Raw genomic sequence first — 14,547 nt, forward strand, 5'->3', positions numbered from 1 at the left:
ACTTTGATGTGATATCAAATGGACAAAAAATGCACTAATTTGTTTTGAGATATTTTTATTACATATTTTATTTACACTGAATTCATCTATAATTCCTACTTTGAGAAGTCTGATAAGCTAAGTAGCAGCAAATGTTGCTTACAACTATATGCTTTTGGTAGTAATAGAAACAAATACTGAAACCTTTTTCTTAAGCTTTGATACAGTGATTATATTATGATTAGTCACTGTTCATAAGTGTAAATAAGGATAGTTGCATAAATACTTGGCTTCCCCAGCATGTTGTGTCTGTCACGTGTCACTTTGCCACTGTGTCACCATGTACTAACTCTGTGCCACTTGTGTATTGTCTTTTCCAGAGAGTGGGATAGAATGTGACGATGACCCAGGTATAAATTCTACGCAATGGATGTCACACCCAATGCTATTGTCACACCCAAAACAATTGTCACATCTAACACAATATCCCTCCTTTGATTCATCTACTAATATCTCCTTATCATGTAGTGTTTCATGTTAGACAGTTTTGATGCTTCTTGAGTAAAATTTTTTGAAAGCTAGTTCCAGTTGTAAAAGTGCTACTGCCTCATTGTGCACAGGTAGCCATTTGCTGCTCATAAGTGGTCATTCAATGTATGGTTGATATTTCAATGTTTAAAAGCATATTTTAGTGGTTAACTTATGTTTTTTTGTTGTGTAGAAGTGTTAGTTGAATGTATTAAGTTCAGTTTGCTGTGTTGGAAATGTTTGGGAGATGTATGGTGTAAAACAGAAAATTGAAATGCATATGATGGACTCTTGGCTGCATGCAGATTGTATTACAAGACTTGTGTTTTACAAGAAAAAAAAAACATTATATTTAAAGGATTTTAAGAATTAACTTAATTCCAAATAAATTACAATTACAACATTACCAAAACTGTTTTTGATCCAAAAAAAATTTATTGATTTGACTCTGCAAGGAAAAGTTGCCTGCTTTGATGGTGGCTTGGTGTTTTTTCTCATTGTAAAATCCATCTGACAGTGTGTTGAAACTTAAATAATGAAGACTGAGTATTTGTTGTTTATGTTATAAGGTGGTGCATGGTGGAATTGACTGTGTGTAGTGTTATGATAAAAGAATGAGCCATCAACATAACAATTAAAACCCCAGGGGCCTGATTCCCAAAAGAGTTATGTTTAAACCTAGTCTCAACGTCATATGAATCATTCCACAGTATTTTTTCTCCGTTACCCCTCCTCCCCTCACTCACCTGCCTATAACTTTTGTTTGCTGTAATTCCCACCTTTTAAGTTCAGGGGAATAGTATATTTCATTCCAATATTTATGAGATAAGAAGAGAAACTATTTATATTGGGTAAATGATGTAGACAGAAAAATAATGTGGAGTGATCCATATAGTATGTATATAAAATGCACAATGTTCTTTATAGCATGCAGACAGGGTAATCGTGAAAATCATGACATGGACCATGACATCTAATTATCTTAAAATCCTCCCAAACTTCCCCTCTATCATTCCATATAATATCTGCATTGATTTGTGGCTAGGTTGAGAAAATGAACTGTCTGAATGTTTGACATAATGGTGGTATTATTTTGATTGAGTACATTGCAATCACCCTGAGTTCCGAAGCCTAACAGAGAACTTTTCTCTATTAGAAATATAATCAGAAGATCCTGAATACATTTTTGTTAATAACATGGTCTCAGTTAGGCTCTGAACAACAGGGTGATTGTGGAAGTTCTGCTGTATGTGTTTTACTTATATTATTACCAAGCATGATGGATCATTGATCTTTCTGTTCATACAACCTTAAATAAAATGTTTCTGTAAGAAAAACTCTATTATGTCTAAAAAAAATAATGGCAATGATACTTCCCTATTAATTGACATAATTGTCCACAACTGTCAACCATTGATAATTTCCCTCAATGTTTATCCCATCAATTTGAACAATTTAAAATTAAATGTGTTTACTAATAAATCACACCTTTGATTCGATCGTTTTTATTCACGTTACCTAAATTTTCTGTTCTAGGGGCATACAAAGAACTAATTACCATAAAATAATCATTTACCCTATTTTGATTTTTTTCTCAGAAAGATTCACATTTATCTGTATTTTGTCATTTCCAAGATAGCACACTCTCTAGCCTATTTCACAGATGAGAACAATACAGAAACTATCGATTCTAAAGATGATTTGTTAAAAGTCAGAGACTTGGATTGAATTTGACATAGATTCAAACAAGACTTGCTGAATTTTGAAATTTGCTTAAACCTGCACGCCTCAGTGATATTAAAAGAAATTGCTGCAAGCTGGTTTAAAGCATTTAATGTTTTGGCTTTTGATTTCTACTTTATTATCTTAGTAATAATGCCTATATTTGAATCCTGATTTAGAATTTTTCAAACAGAAAAGAAAAGGCATATTTTTGAAAAGAAATTATTGTAGAATAAGAATCTTTATTTTCATTTTGATAAAACATAACAGAAGCAAAATAAGTAGTAGGAAAAGCAAATAGTAGGCAAAGGCTTGTTTTCTGAAAACTGTCTTATCTATTGAAACAAGAGTCACAGACAACAAGTTGCTAATGTGGTTACAAATGGATGTCTGCTTCATTTTTCAGATTTTATGTATCAAGAAGCATTCCTTACCACCTACAGAACTTTTATCTCTCCTGATGATCTCATCAACAAGCTGCTCTATAGATACCAGAAGTTTGCCAATATGTCAGATACAGGAAAGAAACGTCTTTCAAGGAACGCGTTTTCACTTCTAGTCAGAGTAGTAGATGAGTTATGGTGAGTTTGTATTCAGTTATGAATGTGACGAAAATATACAACTTATGTTATCTAGCATTATAAAACATCGTGTCCTAAAAGTTCCCAACAGTAGATATATGATATCTCTGCTTAATTCTAATGAAAAGGTCTGTTTTGTTTCTTTAAATTAGCTTCTTTTCTTCACCTTTGCAAGAGAAAGTTTTGATATCAATATCCACAGAATAGGTGTCAGAGTTCTGTTCGGGGACATAATTTTAAAACTAATTTGACTTCCAGTGGTAGTGAGCTGAATGAACAGTGCATCCAGACACTGCTGGACCAGGTCTGTCAGCTCCTGTGTGACGGGGAACTCATGCTGGCACGTATTCTGAGGAAGAAGGCTCTTGAGAAGGTGGAGACCAGAAAACTGCATCAGATAACACATCACATGTCATCACTGACGTCGCATAGTCTAACTTCAAGGTAATATCTACATTATCGAGTAAAAAATTAACTTGGATTTTATCTGGTTTAATATTGCCTTTGAGAAGTGTATTAAATGTTCAGGAATATAATTACAATAAACATTATTCAAACCTGAAACAAAATATTGAAATGTTTCAGTATATTCCTTGCTCACAGTAACACGCCAAAGAGCAATTATGATTTTCATCAAATTTGTCATAAGATTTCCTCCATCAAGATTGTGAGATTTTAAGTCACATATTATAGGCATAGGGTGTAAACTTCCTGAAAACATTTTTGGTGTTTTGTATTGATAAAGTTACTACTTCCCTTAGGAGGAAAAGGCTCTTTTTTATTATAGATATATTTTACCCAGTGATTTATGTAATTTCTTCAGACCCATGCACCTGACCCTGTTCAAGTCACAAGACATAGCAGAGCAGATGACACTGATGGATGCAGAGCTCTTCCAGAGGATAGAGGTAGGGGTACTGGTACCTTTGGAGAGGCAGTGGCTAGGGGTGCAGATGGGAGAGGGGGGTGAAGACATAGCAGTGATTAAATACAGTAAAGGATTCTATTTTATTAAATGCGCAAGAAGAATTTTAACTTGACTGTGAAGTGTTATCCAGAAGAAGTCTAAGAACAGGCTATATGGTAGTGTTAACCAACCCAGATGACTTTGTGTTATAGAGTTCTATAGTGTTCTCTATCTGGGACTGAAATGTTTTTATTTGTGAAACATTTTTATAGGATGTAAAATGTGCTATTATGATAACATCAACTTTTTATTCGGATCTGAAGTTCTTTATCTCTGTATGGTTTTATGTAAGGCACATGTGAAGTGCAACTTTAAAAAGAATTATTATTATTCTGTTACCCCCCTCTCTTCAGATCCCAGAGATGTTAAGATGGTCCAGAGAGCAGTCTGAGGAAAGTTGTCCCAATCTTACGGAGTTCACAGAACATTTCAACAAGATGTCATACTGGTGTAGGTCTCTGATACTGAAACAGGAGGACCCCAGAGAGAGGGAGAGATATTTTATCAAGTTCATCAAAATTATGAAGGTAAGGGAGAATTATATTTAAGAGTATTTTGAAAGAATTTCAGAAATGAGAAAAATGCATGTAATCAAAAGCCATATTCTCTCATTATTGTTGATAAATTAGGAAAATAAAGAAGTAAATCAAGATACAGATAAAAATAATCTAGAGAGGCTTGGAGGCCATTATTATTTGTAGGATATAAGTAGTCTAAGAATGTTAATTATACAGTTTGAACATGAAGTGACTTTCCCAATCTTGGATGTAGACTAAGAGATAGAAATGGAATGTTTAAACATTAAAAATGGAGAAGATAGATGTGACTTCTGTCAATATTAAAAATGTTTGATATCTTTTCAGTATCTGAGAAAATATAACAACTTCAACTCTTACCTGGCCCTCCTCTCGGCTGTGGATTCTGCTCCAATCAGACGGCTGGAATGGCAGCGACAAAACATGGACGCCCTGAAGGAATTTTGTGAACTGATTGATAGCTCGTCCTCATTCAAAGCGTACAGGCAGGCCCTTGCAGAGACTGAGCCTCCCTGCATCCCTTACATGTGAGTGAATTGGCCTTTGATGCATAGAACTTCTAGATAATTAGAATATATTATTAACAGTAAAATACAATTTTTCTTCTCCCTGAAATACCTGTAAGACCATTACTTTGGTTTTTAAATTCGTAACAATGAGTAAAATTACCAAAGGAATGGTATCATATATATTATATCCTAACAACCTAAACAATTCATAAATGCATTTTCTCAACTGTTACTTTTCCAGAGGTCTTATTCTTCAAGATCTTACCTTTGTTCACATTGGCAATCCAAACAACCTCCCAGAGGGCAGCATCAACTTTGCCAAAAGGTGGCAGCAGTTTAACATCCTTGACAATATGAAGAGGTTCAAAAAGTGGTATGTATTTAATGAGTACCTTGCTTTTGAACTTGAAGTTGTATCAAGACAACCCTCCCCCCCCCCCCCCCCCAGTCTGTCTATTCTTCATCAGTAAAGAATATCATCAGCTGTGTCAAGGTTATTTGCTTTTTTTCTTCAGTTAATAGTCAAAATATCAAAGTTATTGAAGAAAATATGAAAATAAAGAAGGGTTGTAATGTTTCTTCAATAAACATTGAAAAATTAAAATATTGTCTTCAAATTAATCTAATCTAAGCTGTCAGACGATCATGTTTTATGATTTTTTTTTTCAGTAATTATGGATTCAAAAAGAATCCCAAGATCATTGGTTTCTTCAACAACTTTGATGACTACTTGAGCGAAGAGGCGCAGTGGCAGCTTTCAGAGTCCATTAAGCCGAGAGGAACAAGGAAAAAACCAGACACATGAGCTATTAATCAAAATTACCATGTAGCAGTACAGTAGACACCTGTCACACAGACAGGTGATAGTCAGACAGTCAGTCAAAATTCATTCAGTCAAAATGCCAGAAATGGACACGAATCAAATTGATGGAAAAATGGATACCAAGTCAAAATGGAGAGGTAAATGGACACCCTGTGATATTGCCATAAAAGGCATCCAGTCAAATGATCTTAGTGAAAATGACAGAAAAAAAAACTGAAAGGCACATGTTGGAAAAAAAGAAAGTAAGAAGTCACATAGTCACAGACACAGGAAAAAGGAGATCATGGCAGGCTTAAGTCTGATCTTGAAGAGCAAAGACTTCAGTCAAAGAAATAGGGACGTACCGGTATATAAAAATCTTTATTTAACTGACAGGAAAGACAAAGTGGTTGGTTGATAACCTGTCATGTAGACATAAAAAATAGACATCTTATCAGTATTGTGCAATAGTTTACTGCTTGAGAACACATTTAATGTTATCACAATCTGTACATCTTTAAATACTGCTGAAAGGAATCTTCCATTAATAGTCACAGTATGTAAACATGCTGAATTGAAGACTGGTTGTGATTTGCCTTACTATCACTATACCTCGGTCAGCCATCGTAAATTCTGATTAATTTAATACCCGAATGCTTGTTAAAACTCAATAATATTTAGATCAGAATGTGTGTGATGTTAATGCTAATGATAATAATGGAAGGTGGAACTTGGGGGAGGGGAGGGGGGGATCACAGTTTTATGTGTGTAAACCAAGGCACATGATGTCAGAGGTTATCAAAAATGTTTACATGAAAGACGTCCAAGTTTCGTGCATTACAACTCTATAGAACTAACATGCAAAATCCTTCATAAGAATATTGTAGTGGGTATCAAATGTAAATGTTTGTAAAATATTGCGTCTTGAACTGGTCCAGACATGAGCGTTGTAGATTATAACCAGGATAATGTGGGAAGCAATTGAGGGGATGAGTTTTTATTTAATTATTTATTTATTTATTCATTTATTACCTTTTGGTCAAACTTTAAGAGTTGAGACTGGATATGCATACGACTGGATTTAGATTTGTTCACTTTTATAGTAAAAAGGCCATTTGGAAGTGCTCTAGAACTCGCCTAAAGCAATGCCACCATTTATGAAGCACAATCTGTTCCCAAATGTCAAATGAATTGTTGTTTGTTTGATACATAGAAATTTATGGTGTAGCGATATAAAGATAGCGTGTTAATATATTTATTGAAACAAATAATGGCAAACTGCATTAATTAGGGATTCATGCATTTTGCTAATTTTATACAAGATAAAAATGTAATATTATGGTCACCTCTTCAATATATGATAATATGCATGTGATAAGTCTGTTGTTTTAATTCTCATTCACAATTCTTGTTGTACATGTACATCTTTTAAGTCATGTGATGATCATGTGATGTGCAAAGGTCACATAATTTAAGGATGAACAATACATGATTATAGTGTTTTAACTGTTACTGTTTTATCTTGTACACAATGGTGTTAAAATGCATAATTAGCTAAATATATATATATATATATATGAACTACGTGGCAGGTAAAAACTTCAAACTAGTATTTCTTGTTAAAAAGACACTTTTTTCAAGATATACTTTACCAACAGCTACAAGCAACTAATTCATTCATTTTATTTCTTATTAAATTGAATCCTCTCGTATATTTTAACGGATAATGCTTCAATGATTTACTGATAACCTGGAATTTATCAATTGAAGTGAAAGTGCATGTTCCCAATTTTATACTTTTCAATCAATTTAAAACAATCTCTCCTATTACCTTATACAGAAAACTGCTTGTGATATACATATCTGTCAAGATGCATACATTATAGGCATCTTCATTTATAAGTAACACACCGTAATTTCCTTATGCCTTTCAGTTTTAAAGAGAATGTTTGCTATGCCCAAGTTTTTTCACCACTGTGTAATTGTGTATATTATGTTGATGCATCTTGCTGCAGTCAACTTGTGATTGTGTACATATTGTAAAGTTTTTGCATGATCCATGTATATGTGATGCTCATTATGAAAATAAAATGGTATTGTTTAATTTATGATAACTGTTTATTTGCTTTAATACATCCATGTGAACAATTTCTATCATAAAGTAAATTGTATTTCACAATGTTCATTTTCTTGTATAAAAATTAGCATACATTATTGTACATTTCCGCATACATTTTAGCCATTAAAAATTTCAATTCCTAACCTCCTAGCAAATACCTTCACCAGACAGAGAAAAATATTCATAAAAACAAAAAAAAAAAGACAAGCTGTAAACTCCAAAAACAAGTAATTCAGCAAGATAAATAACTTTTTTTTTCAGTAATCCAAATGTGAATGAGTACAATTACATAAAATCAACAGCTGCCTTTTAGTAAATTTATACTACAACTGTTCCTCTTCATAAAGCTTACAATTTAAAAAATATTAAAAAATACAAGACTTACATAAAAAGTGAAACTAATCAACCATAAGGAATAATTATAAATTAAGGCATGCACCTACTCTTTGCTCACTATGTTATTGTCGATAAGTACAATTATTTATCCCTTTTTGTCAAATTAAAAGCAAATGCATAGAACTCGCCTCAATAGTTTAAACTAGCAGACAAAAGGGCACTTCCACTACAAAATATACAGGTATTTAGGAGGGCATTTCGTTTTCATTTTCTATATTCATTCTTATAAATTTTCCATTTAAAAAAAAAACAGGTGCAACATTCATATTTTTTTATTCCTCTAATTTTAATACATATTAATATAAGCTAGTGTAACACGTAACCCTGATTATAAAGCATTCCCTATGCTTAATACTTTAATAATAAATTATGTGCACCTGTGCGACAATTTGTGAATTATTCTTCCTGATTGTACAAATACTTCCTGCCTCTGAGATGATCAGTCTTGTCGCAATTTTGGTATATAATAATTGGTATGTTTGATTGATTGTCATAATTATGACTTTTATTAGGAAAAATTTCAATTGTTTAACTGAAAGTGTAAAGATGTGGAAAAGGCATCTCCTCAGAAGGCTGCAACCTGAAAAATACAGACATTATAAATATTAGAGCTTTTCCCACACTTCAAATGATTACGAAAAGAATTGCATAATACATCATCAGAATCTGCAAAATAAAATTGAATCTCACAGAATAAAAGATAACAGTTAAGCTGACATGTCTCGAGGCATGAAAATAATTTTTAGAAAAATTTTAAGAACTGCCAATTTTAGACAAACAAATTTAACCTTTTCATATGCCAAACATTCAGGTAACTTTGATAAACGTACCAGTTGATGCTGCTATATTCAGTTCCTTTCTGGTCATATATATGGAAAGTGTAGATCTCCCGGGACTTGTCTGAATTATTAGGGTTACTCTTGTGAACCACTTCCCCATGAATGAGCACAGCAGTTCCTGTAAAACAAAAAATAGGTGTTATAAATATGCAAGAAGTTAATAACACGAATTGTTGAAAAGATGGAATTTGTTCACAGTACAGTAGAACTCAAAGGATTATTTTAAACTCCTGCTGTTATCTGTACAAACTAGAATGACATTTCCTTATCAAATACAGAAACTCTGTTGTTAAGTTTCTTATCTTTAACATGACATTCAAGTCACAATACAGTGACGGATTGAGGTCGTCTTCTGGGTCTTCTGGAAGACTGTCAGATTTTCAAGTTTACACTGATGAGTATTTATTTTTTTCTGTTGGAAGACGGTCAAAAAAGATCATTTGGAAGACTGTCAGAAAATATCTCTGGGTCTGCCCCTGAAATATTGATTAATTAGTAAAACTACGCACTCTAGAGAAGAAACCTTGTCTTACAAAGACTGCAAAAGGCACCTGCACCTGGTTGGTTCTGAGTTAAAAAGAAAAAAGTCACTCTCAGTTTTATCTAATTTTTGAAAGTGAAAAGAAGGAATCAACACCACTCACCTGAATATGTCTGAAAATACAAATATTTACCTTTTTTGACAGGCCCTGGAATGAATTTACTATCATCATACTTCGGCTCTGCCCCAGTGAACTTCAATGGAGGGCCATCTTTGTCTGCATTTCTTATCATCCTGTAGTTATCAGTGATGCCCTCTAAGAAAGGAGTACAAAACAAGTATCACTGGTGTTGTTTATGAATGTTTTAGTTATTGACCGCACTTGTTAAAATTTGATTCTTAAAAGTAATTTTAGATTTGAGGCAGTAGCAAATTTAAAGTTACATCCATTAAATTTTAAGAACTTCAGTGGGTAAGTGATTTGCAAAAGAATTCTAATAGTTATAACCAAGTGAAACTTTCACTTCATTACAAAAGTTTGAAAAAATTAAATAAAATATTGTTTAAAAGGGGAACATTTAAAGAAAAAAAGACATATTAAAACAATCTCAAGGTCAGCATCATATCAATTTTACAAAGAAAAGCTTTTCCATATGTTGACCAAATTCTAATGTGATTGATTTTTTTCTTTGTTGAGTTAAACATAATGACAAAGCTTGTAAGAATTCTGTATGTTATGAACACACTGGCACATACATGCACATGCACATGCACACACACACACAGGCACGTGCGCACACACAGACAACCCACTGACCTAATGAATTTCTTCATGTATGGAATAATATTTTTTTGATTTTAATTGGTGTATAATACCTTTATGTGAACCAGGGATGAACCACAGGCAACCATTTTCCAAAGTTGCGTCTTCCAGAGCAATCCAGACACCCATCAGTTTCAATGGCTTTGTGTTTAGAAACCAGGAGTCTTGATGTGCAGTGACTAAAATGCAATGTATATAACCATAAGATACAAGTTGTTTGTAGAACCTGGACACATAGCTGTTTATAATTTGATGAAGTCTTAACTTTTCAGGCCCTTAAATTAAGCACTGATATCCAATATTACTTTTTTAATAATAATAATAATAATAATAATAATAATAATAATATTACTTCTTTGTAATAATATAACTAAACATGGAGATATTATTTTCAATACTGAAAGTGGTAAACAGCCTTTATGTTATAGTTTGACAAAAGTTTTTTATAAAAGTTGTTTAACACTTCTCTCAAACTTTCACATACCTACTCCTCCAATGCCAGGATTCTGAAGTAAAAACAAAATTTCATTTCAATTCATAACAATTCATATTTTTTACTCAATTGTTAAATATTACTTTTTTTTTTACAAAATACTCCATCTGTTAATGGTACTATAAAATCTGCTTATATGGTTCTTCAATTACTCCGAATTTCAGAGTACTTGGCTGTTACGACAGTAACCTATTTTACTCCTAAACTATAATTTACCAACAGCAACAAATTATATTTGTACTTTCACCTTGAATTTCAGAATCCAGCAGTGACTCAGTTCTACTCTACAAAATCTCTTTGTCACTGCCAAAGAGCCACCAAGCACCTACTGGTGTGAAGGAGAGAGACTCTGAAAGGGCTTTGAAACTGGGCAATTTCCAAGCAAGGACCAGAGACATAACACTTCTTTTAGAAAAACTTCTAGTTTATACAATGAAGAAATCACCTTGAATATGTACATGCTCTGGCATATCACTGGATCTTCATATCCTATATTCTTCACAACTTCCTGGATAATTTGTTAAAACAAAAGTATTAATTTCTGTGTTCTATGTATCAAATCCAGTTATTATTCCTTTTTGTGTGTTAAAAGATGATGAGATTTAATAAGATACTCAACACATTCTTAATCTTTAACAACAAATATGCAAAGAAATTTACACATATTTTTTGACATTCACAAAAAAAGCTGCTTACCCTCATCTTCTCGCTGAAAGTGACCTTTCGAAATGTTGGACAGAGAGCATGCAAGGCTAAAAGAACATACGAAATATCGAGTCATAATACAATATCTGAAATTGAAATTTAAATAAAAATCAAACCTAACACAATACATTCTTTAATCAATATATTCATAATTCATTCAAGTGTTTGACATGAATATGGAAAACCAATGTTCCTATAATTATGATACCTTTTCTAAAAAGACAACATTAATCTTAAAAACAGATACAAATGTAATTCTGAAAAGAGCACAATGAAAGCGTGATTCCAACTTAATGAAAAAAGCAGAAAAAGCTTACCATGTCCCATCTTGTTCAGGGACTTTTGTTTGTCCACTACAAGTTCACCTTTAACAAATATATTATGATATAAATCCAGTGCTCATTTTTATTTAAAGAATACATAAAATTTGCATCAAAAGTAAACCACATATTAATAATAAAATCAATTTAAAATCAATGTGGCAAAAAATGAAAATATCTCAAATCAAAGAAGCATAGTATTACCTGACTTAATTATTCATTTATAATATATATATTAGTTGCATTACTTAAGTCTGAATCCTTCATTTTGTGTAGATAATGATATTGCTTATTTATATGTTAAACACTGCATACCTTTCTCATCAAATGCCCCCTTTTCAAAGAAAAACCTAACCTTGTCTCCACTTGTCAGAAAGTAATCTTCTTTTAGCTAAAAAATTAAACATATGGGCAACTTTTAATTCAATATCATTGATATCACCATTTTTTACACATTCATATATTGCACTATTGTTTTTATTTATTTTTTTTTTTTTATTTTTTTTCTTTTTGGAATGTGCTGTGATGGCTTAGGGGTATACAAATGACAAATGCAATGTTTACAGAATGTCCCAAAAAGTTATGAGCATAAATAACTTCTTTCTAGAAAGCAGTCTTAGAATTTACTCACTCATAAGAGAAATAAAGGCCAGTATCTTTAAAAAATTATCAAACATTAACTGGTTTAAATTCTACCAGCATTTAGGGAAGAGAAAGAAAGAAGTTGGCAGACTGAACTTAGTGTGTTAGTTGTGAAAACACAATGGAACTGACTTGTTGTGACAACACAATCTACCTGTTAGCACAGCAGACTGAACTTATTGTGTTAGTTGTGATAGCTCAAGGCCAGGCTTTGACAACACAATCTATATACTTTATACCTGTTCATGACCTGTACAAGAAAATACAGTGTGGTGTTCCTTGGGATCCATCTTGTCAATAACATCATGGCATTCTGCTTTTAGGGCATCACATTCTTCTTCTGACAAGAAGTTCTCAAGGATGGTATAACCCTCATCCCAAAACTATAAACAAAAACATATTCAGTAATATTCATATATACTGTACATTACAACTGGAAGCCAAACATTTTTGTAACATAACTTATACAAAGATTCCAGTTAGACCCTGTTAATATAAATTTTAGGCAATACCAAAGACAAAATTTATTCTAAAAGATTTGTAAAAGAAAAAAATGATAATTGGCTATACAGTGACAAGATACAGAGAATTACCTGTACTGATGCTTTAAATTTCATGTAAATTCAATTCTGCTAGATCATCTACATAGTGTTACACCATTCTCACACTTTGTCATCAACTAGACACAATAAAATCCTTATGAAAGCCATGAGGGATGACCAAAATCGGTCTAGCAAACTGAAAAACTTTGAAATTCAGAGAGGGGCAAGAGCACTGTAACATACAAAAACATTTAGGGCATAACTGAAGCTTTGTCAAGACAGAAAGGCCTTTATTTCCTCTTAATCTGTACGTTTATTTCACTTCAGACAGGCATCAGTAAAATGGGACCCAGATCATCTTGGCAGACGGAAGACTTAGGCTTCGTTCACATGCAATGTCTATTTTCTAAATTCTATTTTCTATTTGCGGTATGTCTTATGATCACGGTCTGTGGCCTGAATATCCCGCGGCGTAATTACTGGCAGCGCGAGCCAGTTACTATAAGTTACTATAAGTAACTGGCTCGCGCTGCCAGTAATTACCAAAGGGATATTTAGGGCACAGACCGTGATCATAAGATAGCGCAAATAGAAAATAGAAATAAGAAAATAGACATTGCATGTGAACGAAGCCTTATATACGCTCTAGCTCAAGTTATACTTCCTCCCTTTTTTCTTTTCTTATTTACATTTTATTATTCTTTAATAGTAAGCTGCTACCTGTGGTACCAAATAATTTCACTGAGGTGTCCTAATTATATATTTTTCCTTGGGCAAAGCATCCTAAATTGTTTCATAGACAGGGGTTCCTGTTCAGATCCGAGGCCTTCCATATTTTGTACATGGCTAAAAAGGTTTAAAGATAACTTGTTGAACAGGCCTAGATTTAAACTTACATATCAGATAAAGCCAAGGTTAACTGGGAGCTCATGCCTCTATCAAGGTCGACCAGATTTACTTAATTAAAGAGCCACCACTGGGGTGTCTATACACTTACTAGGCAGTAGTGCTAGGCACACATACCAGACAACTGCTGCATACGCCAGCATCAGGTGCGAGGGCTTACATAACTTGCACATGCTGTAAATTGATTCTCCAGATGATAAGAGCTGTTCGACTGGAGTTGATCAAGATAACTTTTAAAACGTTAAACGACCCGATGCGATGCGTACAGTAGTTTTTCAATCCAATAACGAATGGCAATAAAATTCTTGACAGATCATTTTTATCTGAAGCAAATGGTGGCTACCGTTTCACATGTAACTGAGCTATAGCAAGAAACAAATAATTAAGCATATTTCATTAGTAATTTCCATAAATCTACCAGTAATACCTGTGCCACTTTCTCTGGGGAAGCCATCTCCGTATGCTGTGACATATATCAGGGCCAATCTTTTCGTGACCTGATTAAGTTCTTCCACCAAGAAAGGCCACAGCTAAACTGGGAAGTCTGAACTCTGACCGCTTTTATCTGATATAGAAACCACGTGGAAACTTTCATCTCTCCCGGTACATATAAAATTCGGCGCAATAGTTTTATACCAGATAGACAATCATACAAAC

The 14,547-nt window shown here is 33.2% G+C and overlaps 2 protein-coding genes across 10 annotated transcripts in view; one reads left to right on the plus strand and one right to left on the minus strand.

Annotated features, from left to right (window-relative positions):
* Positions 1-7,732, plus strand: part of LOC106180728 (rap guanine nucleotide exchange factor 1) — a 41,903-nt gene extending 34,171 nt beyond the window's left edge. For 8 of the 9 annotated variants that reach the window (XM_087007642.1, XM_087007636.1, XM_087007637.1 and 5 more), the window contains 8 exons: positions 360-389; positions 2,636-2,810; positions 3,069-3,254; positions 3,634-3,718; positions 4,131-4,304; positions 4,641-4,840; positions 5,064-5,195; positions 5,492-7,732. In XM_087007642.1, coding sequence (XP_086863768.1) covers positions 360-389; positions 2,636-2,810; positions 3,069-3,254; positions 3,634-3,718; positions 4,131-4,304; positions 4,641-4,840; positions 5,064-5,195; positions 5,492-5,627 — 1,118 coding nt within the window. In that variant the 3' untranslated portion in view covers positions 5,628-7,732. The remainder of the gene's footprint in view (positions 1-359; positions 390-2,635; positions 2,811-3,068; positions 3,255-3,633; positions 3,719-4,130; positions 4,305-4,640; positions 4,841-5,063; positions 5,196-5,491) is intronic. The other variant, XM_087007639.1, reaches the window with a different exon arrangement.
* On the minus strand, positions 7,721-14,484 carry LOC106157514 (phytanoyl-CoA dioxygenase domain-containing protein 1). The gene is made up of 11 exons (XM_013533191.3): positions 14,318-14,484; positions 12,682-12,825; positions 12,116-12,191; positions 11,798-11,845; positions 11,472-11,527; positions 11,221-11,283; positions 10,767-10,788; positions 10,336-10,461; positions 9,653-9,775; positions 8,970-9,096; positions 7,721-8,719 (listed from the first exon to the last, which is right to left on the minus strand). The coding sequence occupies exons 1-11, from the start codon at positions 14,360-14,362 to the stop codon at positions 8,668-8,670; spliced, it is 882 nt and encodes a 293-aa protein (XP_013388645.2). The 5' UTR covers positions 14,363-14,484; the 3' UTR covers positions 7,721-8,667.
* Between the last annotated feature and the right edge of the window lie 63 nt (positions 14,485-14,547).

The sequence above is a fragment of the Lingula anatina genome, chromosome 3 (assembly GCF_051362555.1).
Source record: "Lingula anatina isolate TDL-2025a chromosome 3, LinAna3.0, whole genome shotgun sequence".
Taxonomy (NCBI): Eukaryota; Metazoa; Brachiopoda; class Lingulata; order Lingulida; family Lingulidae; genus Lingula; species Lingula anatina.